The following is a 24,956-nucleotide window of genomic DNA, read 5'->3' as shown; positions in this document are numbered from 1 at the left end:
CTGGATGTCGTGAATACGAAAAAACTGACACGCTCCCATCACTTTTCCGAATATCAGTTAGTTGATTGATTGTATGAATTGTGCAAGCTTTCCTCTTTTTCACTAATAGAATTTGAAGCGATACACCTACATTAAAGTATAGATTAGTTACATTAAACAGCTACTATTCTACAACTACATATTCCAAACTTGAAACAATTCCTTTTTAATTTGCTAATATAGGAAGCTAGGTACGACAAATTTGTAGTTTATTTTTATTGAAGCTATGAAGTTCGAAGATATCTGATTCTTTTCGAAATTTCAGTACGAGACAATTGCAATGGCCTGGTCTGAAATGTATCTACGATCTTCGGTATGCAAGAGTGATTCTAATAAAAATAATGATAGTAATAATAATAATACAGATTAACCTGTATATATGGCAACCCTGTTTCGCATGGCATATTTTCACACGACCCCATACTAGTATAAAGATGTGTTCAACATCATCACTTTCGCTTTCGCATTGCCGTTCGTAATTGAATGTGTTAGTGACGGTACAAATCTACTTTTCTACCTGTTTTCGGAGCCATCGTTCTGACGGTGTCTCGTACGTACAGAGTAGCTGCTTTAACTTAAATGACGCTATTTCTCACATCACATTTCCTTTTATACGTGCTAGTGGTAGCACGGTAGGACGTCCCCTTTGTTAGAATTCCTTTCCTATACGCAGAACGGGAAACAGTGAAACGATATAAAAGAGAGAGTTAGCAGAGCGGCAGCCAGTAATACTGAATGGGTCGTCGAGCTGTTAACAGCATATTGTGGAGGAACAATTAAGGGCAAGGTAAAGTCCCGCTCAAACCGTGCTGGTCTGAAGTGCCCAGTTGGCGGCAGAATCCATCGTTTGCCTCGGAAGGGGAATTACGCCGAGCGTGTCAGTGCTGGTGCATCGGTCTATCTGGCGGCAGTGATGGAGTACTTGGTTGCCGAAGTGTTGGAGTTGACCGGTAACGCTGCCCATGACAACGAAAATCATCCCTCGCCATCTGCAGCTGGCCATCCGTTGAAAACCCCGTCCTTTTCAGGATGACCACATCACTGTGACAAAGAAATATTTAGAATTGCTTTAAGTTTAGCCAGTTCTGATACACCTGGAAAGTAGAATGCGCAAATCAAGTGGAAACATTTGTTCTAACAATTTTTGTTTTCGGCCGCATACTAAAGTACTCGCGACAAAAATACATATTGATCTGTGGCAACTCTGTTTCGCACGGCATATTTGTAAACCAGTATAAAGATGTGTTCAAAATCATCACTTTTCGCTTTCGCATTGCCGTTCGTAATTGAATGTGTTAGTGACGGTGCAAATTATTTTAACTCCCATCTTGATGAATCTTTTGGTAGGAAATATTGAGATCTGAGATGGTTCTCGTGTGTGTCTTGTTTCGGAAATGGGCCTTGCTGGACTTTTTGGCTGCCTTTTTCGGTGTCATTGTGCTGACGGTGTCTCGTGCATTCATATCGGGAAACAATGAGACGACAGGTCCTCGATGTTGCTGTCGTGTTTCTTGTTTCGGGAAGAGTTGCTCAGCAAATGATAGGAAAAGTGAATCATTCAACTTTTATATGGATGCTCTTGTATAGATACAGACATCTCGCGTTCTGATTGGCTGGTGCTGTCATGGGTCAAATCAAACAGGTTTTTCAATAGTGTACTATTGAAAAACTTCAATATTGTTGTAATACACGTTCAAGTTGAAGATTTTCGATTCTATTGGTAGTTAGATTATATAAATCCTTCTACAGATCACTGAGCTATGAGCTTTCAGAATACGAGAAAGGCAAACGCGCCATATGAATTATCCTCTTTGATACTCGTTTATACCAAACATTTCAGAAAAGTTTAATTGTGAACTATTTAAGAATATGTCACACAACTGAAAGTTTTATCATAAAATTGTGATCATATTTCCGATGGCATATAGCAAGAATTATGTTGATTCGTTAGATATAACAGGAGATATTCACGATCAAAAACTTATCACTCTCTCAGAGGGTAAATTTTGAAAAGGCGCCCCATAGTAAAGTAAGTCGTATTCACGACAAAAAAGTTACGTTGCTGCGTTGTACAGGATAAATTTTGAAAAGTCGTATTCACGAGAGAAACAAGCAATAGTGAATGCTACGTAGCGTTGTTAAATCGTTCGAATGCAAAAATCAAGGTAAAATGACCTCATATGTCGAAAGAAAAATGCACCGATTTAGTCGATGGCAACGATAGTTAAATTGAACGATTTACTCTACAAATTGCTTTCTCATCCATGGTATAGTCCTGATCTGGCCCCCAGTGACTACTGGCTATTCGTAGATCTCAATAAAATGCTCGCCGGTAAGGCATTCAACTTAAATGAAGAAGCAGTTGCTGAACGTGCAGCCTATTTTGAGGAAAAAGAAAAATCCTTCTACAAGCATGGTATCGAGAAGTTGGAGAAGCATTGGAATGATTGTATTGCTCTTGAAGGAGATTAATGAATAAAATCGAATTTTGGCTAAAAGTTTCTTCTTCTTAGTTGCTCATAAGACTTACTAAGTGATGTGTTTTGTCGCAATTCAGTGCAAAAAAAGTGTTTTACAAATAGCACGAATTTTACGTCTTTTTAAGTTTGAGGTGGCATTAGCAGTGTCACATGAACTACTAATGTCCTGATGAGTCGAAGACGAAAAAAAAAGTTGGAAGCCTGTTCTCTGTGCCTTATTTTCACACTGAAATTTTGTTTCTAAAAGAATTTCTATTCTCAGAACCCCTTTCGGTTTTCCAAGTGGCTTAGATTACCATGTTATACTTGCAGTTTTATCTGCAAATAATCGAATTCCTCTTCATGTAGCCAATAATATAAGAGCTCTCAATAAATGATGCAAATATACATGCTTCAAATATCATTACTGTTTGCTCAGTCCATACACACAACTGTTGCTCTCACACACCATCACACAACAGGGGCATTTGAGTAAATAGTGCGGTTTGCATAACGCACGAGAATCTTTGACGGACGATGGAATAATCAATACCGGATACAAAGGGAAAGGTTTTGCACCGAACCAACCGATTCGCAGTTGACTATTACGGCTCAGTGTACATAACATAGAATCTTTTTGCTCGACGATCGTTTAATCGAAGCCAGAGCGAAAAGATTGCATTCTATGGCACAGTAAAAACATATCCATTTTTAGAAATTTCATTACACCAGAGAGTAACGGGTGGGAAAGGTTGCCTCCTTATCAGTCTCATCAGTACACTATTACGTAAATTTTCATGGTGCACACCCGATGTCTGCTCAATAAGACCGTTCTGGACCGAAAAGACTCCGACCGCAGCATGTGTTAGATGCGTGTGTTTTTAATGAAAGGTAAATGAATCGACTATTAGAACTAGATCGAGATTAAATGGAAGATATGAGGTATCTTCTATCGAGCTCGGAACTAACGCAAGATACTAGCTATTGGCAGTATACTGCCAGTAACAATTTCACCCGACTCATTTCCCATAGCAACATTTTCAAACGATTTTGTTCGTTTTCGGAATAAAACCATGCAGGTGAGTTCGAGCTACAATTACAGATAGCAATTTTTGTTAGATAGAGGACTCGCCGGTCCACCGTGCAAAAAACATTGTAGTACCCACGTCTGCCAAACGGTAGGGTAATCTTCAAAGGAATAATCCAAACCAATTGCCCGATGGATGCTGGGAAAGTGGATTCGTTTCTTTGCTGTAGGGAATTTCGCTCATAGACTCACCGGTTTCGTTTCGGTCTACATTCGATAGCTTAAGGATATTGAAACTCTTTGATAATGAGAACTCAAGGATTATGGCCTTATAGTAAATATATCCTGGCAACTATTGCGTCTGCAGAAAACATTAGAACTATTCAAACATTTTGATATGGATGAAGGTCGCCCACATAAATTTCACAGCAGATCATCAGAAAATACTCGGTACTTTTGGTGGAGATTCAATTTTAATCTCGTTTCGTTTAATTCCTGATTTCCAACCGACAATGTGGATTTCACTCACTGCCAAATTCCAGTGTATTCAAATTCTAATGATAACATAAAAGACTTTGTTGAGTGGTGGCGCTAAGTCCCGGAAATCCATGTACATGATAGATTATGGCATCGTTGTGTGACTACCCGTTTTAGCAGCACGTACAACAGATTTCGTTAATTCCAGATTTATTGCTCAACCCAGAACGATGAACTCTTCTCTCATCAATACATATTATGTGCATTTATTTGAAAACCAGGGGTTCATTAGGAGGTTGATAATCCCAATAATGTTTCTCTGGACAGGATCGTGCGCTATCCTACGCCAAAAAATATCATCAACTAGGTTTTTGATTCCATATCGATAAAGACGACAACTGATTAGGTGTCTTTTTCCCGGCTTTTAGTTGTCGATTTGATTTAACGTTCTAAATTTACTTTTCACTAAGGTTTTTTTTTTCGTTCAATAATCATCGTTATTCGTAATATTTCAGCAATCACTATGCGGCATATACCATTCATAACAGTTCGTACCTATTTTCATCTATAGCAGGATAAGCATGTGAAATCTGCCCCCAAAGGGAATTCATATTGTTATACCACATTCGAAAGGTCATAGGCTGGAAACAATTTTCTCAAAGTTTCAACCCTTTAACTGCCATATTGACGGAGCTAGGGTGGTTCTATTGATTTTTATTTTATTTGATTTTTGAAGAAACTGCTCCTCCGAAAAATTTGAAAAAAATCAGGTATGTTTAAGATATTATGGGGATGCTTTACAATTTTTTTCAAAATTTTTGAATATGTATTTCTTTCATTAAAAAATACTAGAAAATTTTGAAACATATTTTTTCTCCCTTCCAATTTTTGCATCACCCTGGATTTTTTAGTGATAAATAAAGAATTGTTGGACGTGTTAAAATGGTATGTTTTCATATTGTTTAAAAATGTGGACGACCAAAATATTCAATTTTTTCTAAAAAATAAATAACAGTCGACCATGCGTTCCCATCAAATTCTGAGAGAAGGAAACGCATGGTGCTTTATCTTAGCAGTTTCTAGTAGTAGTCGACCATGCGTTCCCATAAAGTTCTCTTAAAAGGGAAACGCATGGTGCTTTGTTCTAGTAGTTCACGATGCAACTCAAGCGCAGGGCTTAAAAATCAAACTAACGAAAAGAAGGAAATGAGTATCAACCTTTGCATAATACATACACGATCATACTTCGGGTACAACCTAGAAAGCTACAAAGCAAGAACTTACTGGTATGTGGTTCATATATGAATGGTAGTAATATATGAACGTTGCGAGTATCACACATATGTAGTTCGGTTACGGCAGTCAAGAACTAGAGCGAGTGACTGTATATAATTCGATGATTCGATAGTGTTTCATGAAATGGTCAAATCGTTTTGCACTGTTGGGTCTCGTACAACGCGGTTTTCTTTTTGCCAGCTCTGTACATTTCACTAAATACATAGCGAGTTGAAACAGCAGTGAATTTAATTTTTTCTTTTTTATATTGGTGTCAAACAAAAGTGGCCACTGATGAAGGTTGGAATCGATTTCTTAGAATTGTTTTTCCATAAATTCGTTTATTTCTTAAGACAATTTACATAAGTTGTTCTTCGCCGTAGCATCACTTTTACATAGAATTCTTATCCTAATATAATACTAATATAGTCACATCAATTTGAGGTTAATAAAGCATATTCCTCTTATTTTTTAAATATCATATTATTTAAACCAAACGATGAACTGCTATAAATTTTAAAATAAGCTGAAATTTTTATACATTTTGTGGTTGATTTCATATCCCACTTGGAGTTTTTTTTATCAGCACATCATTTTTAATAAAATTTTGCTTTTGGATGAACTAATGGACGCAGTAGGAGTCAGAACTAAGACTCAAAAGGGTCAATTATTAAATTGAAACTTCAATTGTCTTTATGAAATGATTAAGAAGTTTCATGTAAGAAAGGTCACGAAAAAATTTCTGTAAATTTTTGACTGTATTTTTCATTTAAATAGGAAATGGGATAAAAATGTTATAAAAATACATTGCTGTTTCAATGCACACATTTTCTCTCTGATTGTTTTCGTTTATTCTATAGAATTATCATCGTCACTTGGTAGCTGTTCTGATTTAAGCATTTCTGACAATATTTTCGCCGGTCTTACAATTCTGGATAAAAACCGAGCATAAGGAAAGGTAGTGAATAATGGCGGCCTCATGTGAACAGCAACCAACAGTTCTATTGCCAATAACGCATTCACAGCAACGGCGCTGGATTCCCAAATATCCAGTCGAATTTGTAGTGTACTCGATATAGTACTTGTAAGCTTTTAAAAATGAGACTTATTACCGGCCCGAATAGCTTTTTTGTGATCTGTGTGTCTCAATTGGGTCATCTCGTGATAAAGCTTTAAATCCAAACTTTCTTGGCAGAACATCCTTTTCAAAAGCTTCTATTCCAGAGCTACGATATTCCGATACTTGTTGCTCTCGTTCCAATCCAAGGATTGATAATATTATCTTATTAGAACTTCCCGTTCGCAATTTGAACAAAATTATTAAACCTGTAAAAACCTGGAAGCGTTCCTCTGAGAGTGAAAATCACTTACTGAGTTGATTATGTATTCTCAGATATTTTCTGGAGAATATGGAGCTTTCAACACAATATACCCAAAAATTAAAGAGATCGATTCAGCGAATCAAGTTTTTAATAGACATGGTCGATAAATGCTTGATTTGAAATTATGCAAAGGTTATAACTCAAAAACGAAAAATAACGCATCACTATTTTTTTTATATCTGTTGTTGTTCCAAATTTTAGAATAAATATAAAAATATATAGCGCTATCAGTCTACAAACCATGAAAACCATCATGAAGATATTCGATTGACGTTTTCATACACAAAATTCCAACTTTATCTTTATCACACATTTTTCCAGAAAACTATAGACATCCCTCGATAACATATCTTTATGATAACTTTTGACGCTGTAATGAAATCTTCATTCTTTCTTTCACTATTCTTTCATTACATCCATCAGCAACACATAAAAACCTGACACCCGCTCTAGTTCTTGACTGCCGTAACCGAACTGCATATGTGTGATACTCGCGACGTTCATATATTACTACCATTCATATATGAATCACATAACAGTAAGTTCTTGCTTTGTAGCTTTCTAGGTTGTACCCGAAGTATGATCGTGTATGTATTATGCAAAGGTTGAAACTCATTTCCTCCTTTCCGTTACTTTGATTTTTAAGCCCTGCGCTTGAGTTGCATAAACTACTAGAAAAAACCACCATGCGTTTCCTTCTCTCAGAATTTGATGGGGACGCATGGTCGACTGTTATTAATTTTTTAGAAAAAAATCAAATTTTTTGGTCGTCCACATTTTTAAAAAATATGGAAACATACCACTTTAACATGTCCAAAAATTCTTTACTTATCACTAAAAAATCCAGGGTGGTGCAAAAATTGGAAGAGGGAAAAAATATGTTTCAAAATTTTCTAATATTTTGTAATGAAAGAAATACATCTTCAAAAATTTTGAAAAAAATTGTGAAGCATCCCCATAATGCCTTAAACATGCCTGATTTTTTTCAAAATTTTCGGAGTAGCAGTTTCTTCAAAAATCAAATAAAATAAAAATCAATAGAACCACCCTAGCTCCGTCAATATGGCAGTTAAAGGGTTGAAACTTTGAGAAAATTGTATACAGTCTATGACCTTTCGAATGTGGTATAACAATATGAATTCCCTTTGGGGGCAGATTTTACATGCTTATCCTGCTATAGCCTTTATGCAAGATTCTTGGGAACCAACACTATTAATTATTTTCAGATACTGATGACTGATAAATTGAAAAATTAAAATAGTTCTTCTGTTATTTGATGAATAAAAACTGATTTCGGGTACCGGTTCGCAGTTTCGCATACATCGATTCGTTTTTTACCTTTTTATGAATATAAAACCTTTTTTAATCCACGTAGTGGTGTAATGATGCCTTTCTCATATCTCACATATTCTCATACATATGAACGGCTGAAAGCAAAAATCGGATAAGTGCAACTTAGTTTGGAAAACCCGTTTAAGTATTTTTGAATGCAAAAATCGGGTAAAAACATTGAGAGCAAAAACCGGACAAATCCGGTTTTTACTTTCAGCCGTTTATATATAAATGTGTGGTATTCTTCAAAATAATTTTCTTTGATTCTTGAAAAACATAAAGGTTTGCCCAGAAACTAGTATAACCTATAGGTTAAAAAATTTCTAAGGTTGGTTAGGCCATCTCTGAGGGAAACGAAAAGAGGTACTCACGAAACCGGAATCTTGGAAACCGGTATAATCAAAGTTGGTTCGAGAAAAGTGACTGGGATCCATTTTTGAATTCGCTGAGCATTTTTGAGGTCGTTCAAAAAAAACCCAAGAACAAGGAAAGCCAAATTAATGTCTGGCCGTCTACTGACAATGACTACCGATTGGAATAGTTTCGAGGCAAGTTAGGAAATTTTTTTAGGTGTCTGGTTTCACCGCTTCAAGTAACGGTATCCAATTTTTAACACACTTCACCATATAATTCCGGAACCGGAAGTTGGATCCGGATGAAATTTGGCAGTTTTGTATGGAACCATGATACCTTTCATTTTTTTTTCATTCTAAGTTTGTTGACAATTGCATCTTTCATTTAAAATTAAGCTTGTGAAAATCGGTTCAGCCATCTCCGAGAAAATTGAGTGCAAAAAATATGTTAAATACATACACACACATACAAACATGTTGCGTACTCGACGAACTGAGTCGAATGGTATATGACACTCGTTCATCTAACATTCAAATAAAAGTTCTTGAAGTCCCATACAAACTGCTTTGTGATCGTTCCGAATCCTAGATGATCACTTCCGATCTATTGAAATTCCTTGATAATACTCACAATATGGATTTTTTCAAAACAGATTTTGTGTGTAGGTACCAAAAAAAGAGCTATTTGTGCTCGTTTTGAAATCCAATTCTTTCCGAAAATATCCATATTGTAAAGGTTTCCAAGGAATATCAAGAAACCGTAGGTCGTGATCTTGAATTTCAGAACCACCTCAAACATCATTTCATGAAATCTACTCTTTAAACCCGTTCCAAAAATTCCAATAGGTTCCATGGAATATAAATGAGCCGGAAATCGCTTTTGATGTATGCCAAAACCTCTTTTTGCTTTCTCATATAGAAAGGCTATGCAATCACTGTGAAAATCGACTTTTTAATCGAGGCCCGGAGGGTCGAATGTCATATACCATTCGACTCAGCTCGACGAACTGAGCAAATGCCTGTGTGTGTGTAAGATTCAAATGAAAGGTCTTATAATATCCTAAAAATTTGTAGAACATTTTACTTAGATTCGACTTCCGGTTCCGGAACTAAAGCGTGATCAGTGGAAAATTATCAATTTTATTAGTATTTTTCCACGAACGATGGTTAAAACCATGTACAAATCCCATAAAACTGTCTGATTAATTCTTCTAGTTTGTAGAGCTTGTTAGTTTGTGGGCATAAAAACTTAATTCGGCACTATTGGTCCCCTCTTTTCCTGTTCCGAGAGCACTGAAAATGGAGAAAAACGCCTAAAACTAAATCCACATCGATTTCTCTGCGATGCGATTTTCACAAATCTTGATTTGAATTAAAGTTCATACTGTCTTTAAAGCTACTGTGAAATTTCATCCGGATCCGACTTCCGGTTCCGCAGTTACAGGGCGATGAATGTCAAAGTTTTCAAATCGCCATATAGAGTAACAATATGTACAACACCGAAAGAAGAAGAAAACACAAAACGAACAAGGCGTGCTTTGTTCTATTTCGTACACGTTGTGTAGTGATGTCAATAATAATAATAATACTAATAATAATAATAATAATAATAATAATAATAATAATAATAATAATAATAATAAAAATAATAATAATAATAAAAATAATAATAATAATAATAATAATAATAATAATAATAATAATAATAATAATAATAATAATAATAATAATACTAATAATAATAATAATAATAATAATAATAATAATAATAATAATAATAATAATAATAATAATAATAATAATAATAATAATAATAATAATAATAATAATAATAATAATAATAATAATAATAATAATAATAATAATAATAATAATAATAATAATAATAATAATAATAATAATAATAATAATAATAATAATAATAATAATAATAATAATAATAATAATCCCACTACATGTTTTATGCAGCTAATTCATGCTGTTTAGCTTGACTTACATATGCAGAAGTAAACGGATATGCAGAAGTAAAGGAAACGCAGGTTAATTTCGTTTGTTAGTTTTCGTTTAATTGGTTTAATCGAAATAGAGCATGAGATAGTAAGTATAGGTTTAACTACGTTCAAAACTGTTCCAATTTGTAGGTCATATTTGTTGGTAGCAAACGAACCAACTTCGGCTATTCCATTCATCTGAATCCGGTTTCGGAAGAATTGAAAATAGTGATTAAAAACTGCAAAAAGGATCTCACTTACTTTTCTTGGAGATGGCCAAATCGATTTTCACAAATTTATAGGTTCAAAAGAAAAGTCTTACAGTTTCATATGGAATTCCTTAATTTGTTGTGGATACTACTTTCGTTTCCTGAATTACAGGGTAAACAGGATTTCTAGAGCTTGTGAGATTAGGCCCGAGCAAATTTTCCTATTTCTATTCAATAAACAGTTGTTTTTGCGAATTTCACGGTTATATTTATGATGTAATGAGTAATATGAGAAAGGCATCATTACACCACTAGGTGGATTCAAAAAGGTTTTACGAAGGTTTTACGTAGATTCGAAAAAAACGTTATTTGGGATTTGGTTCGTGAAAAGAGTTCCGTAAAATAAGAGAACGTATAAAAAGTGTTTGTAAACAAAAATTTAAAAAATCTTATTTCAGTTTTATCGATATTCGGTCTTCAATCCCGGAAGGCATCCAAAAATTTTATCTGGAACCCGCTACGATTTCTCTATGATGGCTACACTGATTTTCGAGTCCAATGAAAGGGCTTACAATCCAAACTTAAATGAAATCTGTGTCCAAAAATATCGGGAATGGAGAAGCTAAAAGAAGGTCGATACGAATTTAATAAAAAAAAATCAAATTAGAATAAGCTTATCCCACACAAAATTGGTGAATTTTAACCGATTCCGACTTCCGACAGGATGATAAGTTTTTAAAATTCAAACCGTCATAGGAGATGGCGATACCAGAAAATCTTTAAAGTTGGGCTCAAATGCTAGTTTCTGAATATCGTTTTTGGAAGTAGGGTAAGGTGTTCGGTTGTCGGTACCCCACCGTAGCTTTTGACGAAAAACAGATTGCGTCATTCCGACAAATGTCATGTATGTGTAATAGCAGCACGTTTTTTGTGCCGAATACCAAAGCAAACAGACGCTAGTACTTTTTGCTGCTGTGCTCAAAACAAATTTTAATTTGCGTGAAAATCAACACGAAAGTTATTTTTGACATTTTCTATAGTATCATAAATTGAAGATCATCAATCGAAAAGGTGAGGGGATTGAATATTTATGAGGTGAAATCCATTTATTTTGTGATTTAATACCGGATGCTATCAAAATTTTCGCAACCAAAGTTTTTTTTTCGTAATTTTCAAAATGTTTATGTCAAATTTTGTAGTTAAACTGCAATTCATTTTTCGTCTGAAGATAAAGATTTTTATAAACTTTTGAAATTTCGATTGTTTGCAGACATTCGTCAGAATTTACAGACTTTTGTAAATTGGTGCGATCTTTTGGTTTTTGCTAGCTAAACTTATTGTATTAACTGGCATCTCTGGTGACATTTTGTCCCGGGTTGGCGGTTCAATGCATAGGACGCTGGTCTTACAAGCCAGTTGTCGTATGTTCGAGCCCCGACCTGGAAGGATTCTTAGTGTCAGTAGGATCCATAGTACTAGCCATGCAATGATTCTGTACACTAAGAATCGGCTGCGAAGTCTGTTGAAACAGAAAGGCCAAACTCCACAAAAGGAATGTAACGCCAAGACTTTGCTTTTTGGTGATATGCAACACGTGGACAAATTGACAGCTTCAATATATCCGCCATTTAAGTAAAAACTTTGGCTCTCTGGTGCTGTTAGCCATGGCGACTCCAATAATGAGGCTTTTCCTATTCCTTAGTAAGGCTTTTCCTACCTTCTCCTCGTATGAGAAACTTATTGATTCATTCGTTCATCATAGACCGCAAACTTAGGTTCGTTTTCCGCACATGGAAACATATTCTCATAGCAACTTTCAGAAAACACTTTGACCGCTGCAGCAAGATGTAGATTTGGTAGGTTACCACAGCATCCCGAAATGGGATTCGAAATTAGAAACTAAAAAGACTTGCAGCACAAACTGTACTTTATCGTTTGTGGTTTTTATTCATGTTAGGTATGGACGGTGGTTTGAGGTTACCACTTAAAATTGAAACTTGGTAAGTGAGCAGGTTTAGGCAAAATACGACAAAAATAAGGTCCATGATACCAAAATTTCATTCGTAACTAGAAGATTTCATACATCGTATGGATTAGCTTTGTGCCCATCCCCAGTCGGAATGCTGTGAGTCAGATTAAAACACTATCCGCTTTCGGTTTTTCTTTCCAGAACTTCCAGACAGTGGCCCCACCTTGTGGACAGAGCACAATCGGTACGAAGCCGGCGATGTGCTGAGAGCTAATTGCAGTGCACCTCCATCCCGACCAAAGGCGGACTTGAAACTGACGTTAAATAATATTGTGGTAAGTCACTAGTAAGAACAGTTTTATTTAGGATAATACAAATAATGGTTGCGAATGTGTTCGGAAAATTCTGGCTATCACACCGCGTTAACCACAGAAAATTAATACCTAAAATACAATCTCGTGTGTTTCTTTGCCAAATAAAGTGAAGTGATTTCATTGAACAAACCAGATTTACGGAACAAGTGAAAATGGAATCGATTCGCAAACAAAGAAAAAAGTTTGCCGAACTCTGATCAACAGTGGAAAAGATATTAAATATTCACCTCATCATGGCTTTACACACTAGTTCCGTGTTCGGTTCTGTCGTTCGTTTTCCTTTCAACGACGAGCATTAATTAAATTTGGTGCTCCAACTCAAACAGAATTAAAATGCAGCGCCCGGATTGCTACTATGGCACAATCTGCTACATTTGCAAGTATGAGAAAATGTGCTCAGCGTTGGAAAAATCAATGCCGACGGAAAGCTTTACGGTTCAATTTGCTAGTTGAGATTTTTATGTTTTGACCAAGAACTGCTTTGCTTTTAAATATAGAATTGAGGCTCGTTTTACCAAAACGGAATTTGAAAAACTCTGAAAAATTGTTTCTTTTCCGCGGTAGTAATTTTATATAAGAAAAAATGTGATTAAAAAGAGTCGCTTGTTAGGTTTTTCGGCTTATCAAATCATACTATACTTGTGGTGAAATACCTAATGCTAAAGAAGTGATTGAAAACTAATTTTATTTTGATATTCGCACATTGCTTTGTATGTAGGGGCTGTCCATAAAAGACGTCACGCCGCAAGGGGGAGGGGGGTGTTTCATAAAACGTGACCTTTTGTGACAGGGGGGAGGGGGGGAGGTTTTTGGAATGTGACGTCCAATATTTTTAATGAGCGCATTTTTGAAATACCTATTTTTATTACTGCTTTGCCCTATTTCCTGAAAAAATCTCCACAATAAACGTTTACATTCTATAGGGAAACGTGTATTTGTTGATGTAAAAGCTTCTTCTTGTAAATTCGAAAATTAGTGATGCAGGAAATCATTTCTGTTGTGATCAGCAAAAGTGCACGGAGGTGCGAATAAATTAGCGAAATTAATAAATTTTGCCAAGTATGAGTAAAAAAAAAGATGCCTTCAAACGGTTTAACTTAAGTTATGCACTGACAATTTTTTCAGTAATTTGATTTTCTAGCATTGATAATAGTATATCATAAGAATTTCTCTTATCTGATTCTGATGCAGTTTATTCAATTGTACTCCATTTGAAAAAGAGCGGGAGATCAACGATTTCAGACGTAGATCATGTCATGTCTTATCTTGATCATATGTGATTTTCCTCCACCAACATCAAAGCTTATCGAATCATCCAATGATTGAACTTACATAAACCAAGAATCATTTTAGCCCAAAATCACTACCCATTGTGTGACGGAAGATCAGTACCGATATTGATCGATGTGATTTGAAATTCACTGATCAACTGATCTTGAAAAGATTCTTCGGCAGTGATCTCGTTTTGATGAGGTTTTGGTCTTTATTTTCTCAGCCCTGTATGCTACACTAAGGAAATATTATTCTTTACCTATAACAATAATATATCTATATCGATTTTTCCCTCATATTTGTATGGTTTGTCATACATATTGAGAATGTATTGAGATGAATTTTATTTATTTTGAATTCGTGACATGTGACATAGGGGGGTGGGGGGTCTTTGCTTCTGTGACAATTTGCGACAAAGGGGGGAGGGGGAGTAAAAAATCGTCAAAAGAGTGTGACGTCTTTTATGGACAGCCCCGTAATGACTAGAGATCCAATTAGCGGAAGTTCAACGACGCGCGGGGGATGGGAACGAGTTATTTCGTCAAAAACCAACTCTCCGAAAACTGTTTGGTCAAATGAGTCACTGAAAGTGTTCGTGCCGAATATATCGTTTAACTGAAAATATAATACCTCATGCTTTGTTTTTCTTAATTTTTCAATTATATTAAATTACCCGTAGAAAATCGCACACAAACCTACAAAAGGAACTTATATACTAACTTACTAACTGATACAGAGAGCGAACCGATTCAATTGAAGATTGCATCGATTTTTGTCGGAATTTGCTTATAATATTATGTGACATTACATCTAATGGTTCTATATTTGTGAGTCTGTGTAATTCATTTTTACTAAACCAGGGAGGACGCTTCAAAATCATTTTCAGAATTTTATTCTAAATCCTTTGAAGCGTTTTCTTCCTGGTGGAACAACAACTTGAACAAATTGGTACTGCATAAAGCATGGCTGGTCTGAAAATTTGTTTATAAATTAACAATTTGTTTTTTAGACAGAGCTTAAAATTACTGTTTATAAGAGGATATAAACATTTAATATATTTTTTACACTTTGCCTTGATTCCTTCAATGTGATCCTTGAAAGTGAGTTTTTTTGTCATACGTTAAACCTTGATTTAGCTTGAGCTTGTATTTAGCTTGATCAGACCATGTCAATTCCAAGCCATTCAATTTGAGAATGTGATTATTGTTTGGTTTAAGAAAAAAGGGTCTTGGCTTATGAGGAAAGATAATTAATTGTGTTTTTGCTGCATTTGGTTTAATTTTCCATTTTGACAGATAATCACTGAAAATACTTAAACTTCTTTGTAGGCGACTGCAGATCACTCTTAGATTTCTTAGATACCGAGTCTGTTAGCACTTGTGTCGTCACAGAATAGCGATTTCTGACAACCAACGGGTAGATTTGGAAGATCAGAAGTGAAAATATTATACAAGATTGAAGCTACGCTCGAACCCTGCGGAACACCGGCTCGTACGGGTAGCAATTCAGAATTACAATTCTGATAGCTAACCTGAAGAGTACGATCAGTTAAATAATTTTGAATCATTTTGATCAAATAAATAGTGTTTGCGCACATTAACGTTTGTGGTTTTGTCGGACAAGTGTTCGGATTCTCGCGACGAAGTGAAAACTCGCGAATACTATTTAACACTAACTGTATTTATTACAACGATCACTATAAGACTTGGACTGACTAACATATATGACTTAACGTTTAATCGTACTATCGTTATCTCGTACGATCGCACGATCGCGCCTGATCTGATCTGCACTACGCTTTTATAGTCTGCGTACATTATTATAGGAACACAATTTGTCTCTACCGGAAAGCACATACCGTAAGATGTACCGGAAAGTATGTATCGTAATCTTTAATACTGTCTGCTGCTTGCATAACTGCTCGAATCCTATCACTAATCGGTTTCTGTTGTGTATACAGTAAAGCTCACTTAAACTGTCTACTGAAACTTACACTTTGGCGTAAACAAATAGGAATCTGGAAATCGGACATTTTTGCTATTAAACCTTTGTGCCAAACACTGTCGAATGCTTTTTCTATGTCTAGAAGAGCCACTCAAGTGGATAACCCAGAAGATTTATTTGCTTTTATCATGTTCGTTACTCTGACAAGTTGATGAGTAGTTGAATGTTCATGACGGAATCCAAACTGCTCTGGTAGAAAAATTGAATTCTCATTTATATGAGACATCATTCTCAACAAGATAATTTTTTCAAAAAGTTTACTGATAGAAGAAAGTAAGCTAATTGGTCGATAACTTGATGTTTCTGCTGGATTTTTATCAGGTTTCAGGATAGGAATTACTTTAGCGTTTTTCCATCTTTTTGGGAAGTAAGCTAATGAAAAACACTTGTTGAAAATTTTAACCAGGAGTCTCAAGGCAACATCGGGAAGATTTTTAATAAGAATATTAAAAATTCCATCATTACCAGAAGCCTTAATGTTTTTAAGTTTCATAATAATTGATTTAATTTCATCAAAATACGTCTCAATAATGTCATCTTGTGATAACACTTGGGTTGAAATATGATCATATTTCAGTGAGACTTCATTTTCAATAGGACTCACAACGTTCAAATTAAAATTGTGGACACTCTCGAACTGCTGAGCAAGTTTTTGAGCTTTTTCGCCATTCGTAAGAAGTATTTGATTTCCTTCCTTGAGAGCAGGAATTGGTTTCTGAGGTTTCTTAAGAACCTTAGAAAGTTTCCAGAAAGGTTTAGAATATGGTTTAATTTTTTCATCGTCATCGATGATAGGAGAATTTAATTTAGTTTAAGCTTTGGGAACTGAAAGATTTCTAGCTCCGATAATATAATGATTCAAATTATCAATTGCTGTGTCGATGTCCGCAGAATTTTCTAAAATAGTTTCATGATCCACATGATTTTCAATGTGAGATCTGTAATCCCACCAATTAGCTCTATGATAGTTGAATATAGAACTAATTGTATTAATTAAAGCTTCGTTGGAGAGTCTGAATGATACAGGAATATGATCTGAGTCAAAGTCAGCATGTGTAATCGGTTCACTACAAATGTGACTTTGATCTGTTAGAACCAGATCAATTGTAGACGGGGTTTTCACGGAAGAGAAACAAGTCGGATTACTGGGATGAAGAACTGTGAAGTAACCAGCTGAGAGTTGATTATGAAGTATTTTACAATTACTGTTATTTTGCCTACAATTCCACTGGACATGCTTAGCATTTAAGTCCCCTATTACAAAAAAATTGAATCGATATCTTGTAAGTTTTTGCAAATCGCCTTTAAAGAAATTTAAGTGTTCGCCGGTGCATTGGAATGGTAAATATGCTCCAGCGATGAAATTAATTCCATGAATGGTTTCAACTTCGATTCCCAAGCTTTCAATAACTTTAGTATAGAAAGAAGGTAAAATTCGATGTTTGATTTGCCGTTGGACAAAAATGGCAACTCCACCACCCATTTCAGTATACCTGTCATATCGATGAACTACATAATGTGGATTACTTTTCAATTTGACATTTGGTTTAAGAAATGTTTCTGTCACAATGACAATATGAATTTTGTGAACTTTGAGAAAATTATAAAATTCATCTTCACTCGATTTCAAAGATCGAGCATTGCAATTTAAAATATTCAAATAATTATTTAACATCACTGAAAAATTTTAAATTCATTATAATGTTATTTGCAAATTGCCATCCGATTTGAAACTCCAAAAGTAATGAAGTCGAATTCATTCGGATGATCATTTTAAAAAGTTAATCTTGTAGGTAGATCATTTTATTTTCAGTTATATCGCCTAAATCTACTTCATTTGAAGAAGTGAAAGGCATTGAAGGAATTTTCATAGGTAGCCATTAGAAGAAGATTATTTGGTCGATTTACCTATTAATAAATTGTTTTCGTTAGAAGATGCACCGCAAGGCGTTCCTGTGTTTTGATTATATACATTAGAAGAATTAAGTGGTAGATTTCTACCTGTTATACTAGCATAATTTACATTAGAAGAAGATGATGACGAGGTCGATCTACCTGTCAATGAATTGTTTTCGTTAGAAGACGAATTGGAATGCGTATCTGTTTTTTGTTTTAAATTCGAAGAAATAAGTGCCTTAGAAGAATTAGGCGTGGCATTTGTAACGGTTTTTTGATTTTCAGGTATGTTCTGTAAATTTAAGGTCGTTGATTTGACTTGTTGTCTAAGCGAACGAGCGTTAAAAATTTTTTCCCTGACAGGACATTTCAAATAATTGGATTTATGATTTCCATCGCAATTTGAACATGAAAACTTCAAGCACCGTATATCCATATGACAATTTTTGGTACCATGGCCGAAGCCTTGGCAACGACGACATTGCTTTAAATTTGCAATACAATTATGCCGTTTATAATGTTCCCAATGAATTTTAATGTGGGAAATGAATCGTACTTTTTCTAAAGTTTTCAAATTGTTTACATCACTTCGATTGAAGTGTATTACGTAAAGTTTATGGGTAATTCCAGAGCGTGGTTTAGAAGTACCATTCGCTCTTTTTTTCCTAAGTATTACTTGGAAAGGGGCAAAACCAAGTTCATTTTTAATTTCATCAGTACTTTGATCATTCAATAACCCTTTCAATACAGCCTTGAAGGGTCTGTCTGATTTTATATCATATGAATAAAATTTATGAAGTTTCTCGGACAAATATCGGATAATACGTTCGTAATCTTCCAATTCATCAACCAAGACTCGACATTCTCCTCTTTGTCCGATTTGAAATGAGACTTTTAATTCCGGGAGAATAGTAGAAAGTTCAGTACGGAATGCTCTGAAGTCGGAAATCATCACCGTCACTGGTGTCATAGATTGTTGTTTCTTCCCAGAACGACAAGCGTCCATTTTGGGAATTTTTGAAGAATTTTCTTCTATGTCGCTATAATCGGATTCAGGAGGAATCTCGTAAATATTGTTAGATGGCATAGAATCAACGGAAGGGAAATCCGTCCGTTGTCTTTTATTATTACAGTCAGAATCCATAAGATCGTGAATGTTATTAGAAAAATGTTGAATAACGGATTGTGATTTATTCCGTATTGAATTATTTTTAGCCTTAGGCTTGTTGCCTTTCCGGTTGAACGCAGGCATTTTTGAAATTAATGAAATTCGAAATTAAATTAACTAGGCTAAATTAGTCATCGATTAGACTCCTAGTTTGGAAAAGTCTTGATAAAGACTGATTTTGTGTAGTCTTAATAAAGACTGATTAGTTCGAAGAATAGTTCTTTGAATAGCTAGCCTTAAAAAGGCTGATTAATTTCTTAGTCTTGAAAAAGACTGATTATATTAGAATATCACTCTTTGTATAGCCGTGAGGAAGGCTGACTAATTGTTAGTCTTTAAAAAGACTGTTAGTGATTCAAGTAGCCTTGAAAAAGACTGAAGCCTTGAATCAATGAAACTCTAGGTAGTCAGAAAAAATTTTCAGGAGTCAAGAGCTATACGAGTGCGGTGCGAACGACTGTTCAACACTGACTGATAGATTCCTTTTTGTGTGAAACTTAAAACTGCTAAAAGCAAAGCCTTGGTATTACATTCCTGTAGTGGAATTTGACCTTCTGTTTCGACACACTTCGCAGCCGATTCAGTGCGTACAGAACCATTGCATGGCTGGTCCTACGATTCTATTGAGACTAAGAATCCTTCCAGGTCGGAAATCGAACATACGACAACTGGTTTGAAAGATCAGTTCCCTATGCATTGAACCGCCAACTCTACCCTTCAAACTGCTACTGCTAATGAAATTCGAGGTGTAAACAACGATCGAAACAGTCGACCGTGCGAGAGAAATGATTGGTTGTGCTGTGATTGGTTCGTGAAAACATAGGTCGATTCACATCAATTTTTCAATAGTATGCTACTGTAATAATGAAACGATGTTACCGTACATGATTGAGTTAAATGTTTCCGAATCTATCCGATGTTATATGTATAAATCCATCAACATGTGACTAAGTTATTATCGTTCAAAATTTTGATAGGAAAAGGTTACGCGGCTAGTTTTGACAACTTTTAATTGACATCCGGCCCCGTATACTGAAGAGTCAGACATTTTTAATACCAAAAACCTAGCAAAGGAACGCTTATCAAAATCCATGCAAATTCATTCGGTTCAGCAGAAATCAAGTGCTTTGATAATATGTGCCATTATACCATAAGGTGTATTAAAACAGGTATTTTTTCCGATATTGAAAATATTTGGCCATACAATTTGAGCGCACTTCAGTTACTAGGATTTCCAACGAATGATTGTTTATTGACATAACGAGAGCGGAACGCAAAGTTACACAAAAGCACCGTATCGAACTGAAAACACATTAAACCGAAAATTCCAACTAAATCGATTTAGTCCGAAAATTCCCGCACCATCGAATGCACTGGCTAACCACCGGAGCCGCAGCCCGCCTGAAGCAATTCTAATCGCCTCCACACGTACGTAGCAGAAACCTCACGGATTTCCTATTCAAAACTCGGCTCCAGTTTCGATATTGAACTTTTCAAATAATTTCCGGTCATTAAATATCAATTTAGCCCTGTACTGGCTGCCGTTTACTCTGGCCTGGCCGTGCACCTCGTCAGTCAGGTTCACGCTTGGTTTCAGATCGGCCCGTCGGAGCGGATTCGAGTGTTGAATGTATGCATTGCGAACTTCTGCGGCAAAGCCAGCTGAGATTGCAACCGAACTGACCATCAACGCCTGTCGGGTGCCTACCGAGACTGTGCCGCTCAGGAGTACCCATCTATGTCTGATTGAGAAAAACACTGTGCCGACCCGAATAGGGTGAAGAGGTGAACTTGCAGGATGAAATCGGTTAAAACTTTTTCAGTTTTTCTCGTCTGACATTTTAATATCTCAGTTCTTGGCTGAGGGCTGCGTGCTGGAGGTAATAAATAGCAGTATTTCAACATCTCTTCAGAGATGACAGAACCAATTCACTTGAGCTTTAATTCGGATGGAACGCCCTAAAACTTCATCGACTGCTACTGTTCAATTTTTTCCAGGTACAAGTTCTGGTTCCGGAGTAAATTCAATCTAGAAACAATACGCATAAAATATATTTCTTGCGCTGATATTAACAATTTTTTTCATTTTATCATCTAGAACAAAAGGTGGCACGATTTTCAAAAATTTAGTTTCAATCTAAAGTAATATTCTTTAAAACCGTCATTTATCAAATTCCTCTCATTCCAAGCTTGAAGTATAATTGATTCATTAAAAAATTTCTCTGAGACAAATACTAATCTTTGGAAGAGTAGCATTACGACGCATAACATTGATTCACACTGTAGTCTTCAAACACAATTTACAAACCACTTCTCCAAGGTTTCTATTTTTATATAAAAGATACAGCTAATTCGAACCCTATATAGGGAGCAGCAGAAAAAATGCGAGAAAGTTTAAACTTTCAAAGTGGGTTAATCTGAAGAAACAGTGTATTTGTTCTTCTTTACTTTCGAGTGCAGCATTCGAAAATCCAGAATGTTTTATTGCACATTTATGAACATGTACCTAAAATAAGTTATAAGGCGACTTCAACAACCAGAAGAGACCTAGGTAGAGTCTTAAACTGTTCGAATGTTCATCGCATACAAATATCTTTGGGCAACGGTTCTCAGGCTCGGAAAACGGGAAATAGAGCTCAGCGTTTTACAAGTACGTTAAAGTTGATCAACGATGACTCGAATTGATCGTAATCAAAACACATATTTAGCAACATTCATCTGATTATCGGGTCATAATCTTCATAATTTTTTTATTACGACTAATTGTAGTAGTCAATATTTTTTTGGATTATTGCGATATTCACCTAACCAGAGACCATTTTGTAGAAACAGGAAATGAATATTATAACGGGTGGCAACTAAAATTTTGGAATTTTTTCGAGGCCTGTATGCTCAACAACAAACAAGCTCAGAAAGAACTAAGAGTGTGTATGTGTTAGTTCTCTTTCTCCTCTTTCTGTTTCTCCTCTTTCTGCTAGTATTTTCTTTTTTTTCGATTATAGAGGTTTTAACCTTAAGGTCATTCGTCTCTTCGGGCCAGAAAAATTTTCTGACCCTATGTGCGGGGATGGGAATCGAACCCAAGTGGGCTGAGTGAAAGGACATCGACTTACCCATCACGCTACACCCGTTCCCTGCTAGTATTTTCTGTTTTGTTCATGCTTGCTCAGTTTTGCTCAAAATGCTGTCGAAACAAGAAGTATTTCACGAGCGCATTGTACAGTTCTACGAACTGCACAGAAATCTCGGCAAATAGTATACGATACAACATTTTAAAAGCAAAAATGTCGCGGCTTCGACAGTTTACAGTATCCTAAGATGCCCAACAACTGCTCGTAAGGAAAGTAGTGGAAGATCAGCCAAAATTATGGACGCAAGAGGACTTCGTTCTCTTTCTTGTGCCTTCAACAACAAGCATTCACTGAGTCAAAGGGATGCCGCAAAAAAGTTCAACTGTTCTCACCAGTACATCTGCAAAACATTTAAAAGACTCGAAATAAAGTACCGAAAGAAGACACGAGCCTCGGGATATACTGATGCACAGATTTCAACGCTGAATTCCCAATGCCGCTGGTTGATTAAAAATTTTTCCGGAAAAAGTTTTGTTTTGGACGACGAAAGTTACTTCCCTCTTTCGAAGACCCAGATTCTCGCAAAGGATCGATACTATTCAACGGATAGTTCTATTGTACATCCGAACATAAAATATTAGTTTCCGTATTAGTAGTAATTTCCGAGAAAGGCATTTCTAAGCCATGGTTCAAGCCATCTGGGTTGGCAATCAATCAAGATGTGTACCAGGACGAATGTTTGTAGAAAGTTTTGATCCCGTTTTTTTCAAAAACATCATGCTGATGGACAATACTTTTTTTTTTTTTTTAAAATAACTATTCATTGGAATATGAGTTAAAATTAAATTATTAAGATTTAAATTGGGTGTTCAGCCACAAGTGGTGACTTTTCAGCCCTGTTATATATATATATATATATATATATATATATATATATATATATATATATATATATATATATATATATATATATATATATATATATATATATATATATATATATATATATATATATATATATGATTTGGTTATTACCATGAAGACATCATTTGCTTCCGCAATTCTGAGATTTTTGTGTAGGGAAAATTCTAAACCTACTTGTATTGTGTAATGGGGAAAAGGAACTTATATACTAACTTACTAACTAATACAGAGAGCGAATCGATTCAATTGAAGATTGCATCGATTTTTGTCTGAATTTGCTTATAATATTATGTGACATTACATCTAATGGTTCTATATTTGTGAGTCTGTGTAACTCATTTGTATTAAACCAGGGAGGACGCTTCAGAATCATTTTCAGAATTTTATTCTGAATCCTTTGAAGCGTTTTCTTCCTGGTGGAACAACAGCTTGATAAAATTGGTACCGCATAAAGCATGGCTGGTCTGAAAATTTGTTTATAAATTAACAATTTGTTTTTTAGACAGAGCTTAGAATTTCTGTTTATAAGAGGATATAAACATTTAATATATTTATTACACTTTGCCTGGATTCCTTCAATGTGATCCTTGAAAGTGAGTTTTTTGTCATACGTTAAACCTAAGTATTTAGCTTGATCAGACCATGTCAATTCCAAGCCATTCAATTTGAGAATGTGATTATTGTTTGGTTTAAGAAAAGAAGCTCTTGGCTTGTGAGGAAAGATCATTAATTGCGTTTTTGCTGCATTTGGTTTAATTTTCCATTTTGACAGATAATCACTGAAAATATTTAAACTTCTTTGTAGGCGCAGGGGTGCGAAAATTTGACATTTTTTTTAACTGTCGCTAAGCACAAGACAGCCACTACCAACGATCCGCTCAGCTGCTACGTTTAACAGTAGCCAACACGCAATGACACGATAGCTAGGTGCAGTCGTGAGAGCCACGACACACGACAGCAACATTGAGAACAGTTCATTTTGTCGCACTCTCTCACAGCAGTCAAAGCCACACCGTTCGCTCTGCGGTAGTGTACGTACATTCTGGATAGGTAGCTGCTGCATTTATTTTCGTTCAAGATTTTTTTAAATGTCGCGAGCTCGAAATGTCATGACATTTCTATAACTGGACAGTCATATCGGTTGTGACTGCTCTGGACTGCATTAGAGTGGGAGCGACGCTGTCTATATTGCTTGACACCGCAGCGGGCAACCTGGAATTCTGGAATAATTATAAGATCATGTACAAAATGAATGTTTTTTATTTAATGTAATTTATAATAGCAAATCGCTTAGTAAAAACAGTATTTAGATTAACTTATGAATTCCGACATACATATATGATTTTCGAAATGTATTGCTACGGCAAAGAAAAACTTATGCAAAGCAAAGTCTTGGCATTACATTCCTTTTGTGGAATTTTTCCTTCCTGTTTCAACAGACTTCACAGCTGATTCTTGGTGTACAGAATCATTGCATGGCTAGTACTCCTTATAACAAACGTAGTTATGAAAAAAAAACGCAGCGGGCAGCGGTTCAACGCGATTCGACAACCGGAACAATATATATATATATATATATATATATATATATATATATATATATATATATATATATATATATATATATATATATATATATATATATATATATATATATATATATATATATATTTATATATATATGCTTCACACCGGTGTAGTGCCACCGTTTAAAACTAAAATGCCATTAAATCT

The 24,956-nt window shown here is 35.3% G+C and overlaps 1 protein-coding gene across 2 annotated transcripts in view; it reads left to right on the top strand.

Moving 5' to 3' along the window:
* Positions 1-24,956, top strand: part of LOC131440377 (uncharacterized) — a 465,330-nt gene that overhangs the window by 337,435 nt on the left and 102,939 nt on the right. For both annotated transcript variants that reach the window (XM_058611634.1, XM_058611633.1), the window contains exon 5: positions 12,715-12,848. In XM_058611634.1, the coding sequence (XP_058467617.1) occupies positions 12,715-12,848 (134 nt within the window). The remainder of the gene's footprint in view (positions 1-12,714; positions 12,849-24,956) is intronic.

Source organism: Malaya genurostris, chromosome 1 (assembly GCF_030247185.1).
Source record: "Malaya genurostris strain Urasoe2022 chromosome 1, Malgen_1.1, whole genome shotgun sequence".
Classification (NCBI taxonomy): Eukaryota; Metazoa; Arthropoda; class Insecta; order Diptera; family Culicidae; genus Malaya; species Malaya genurostris.
This window is presented reverse-complemented; position numbering and strand designations above follow the sequence as displayed.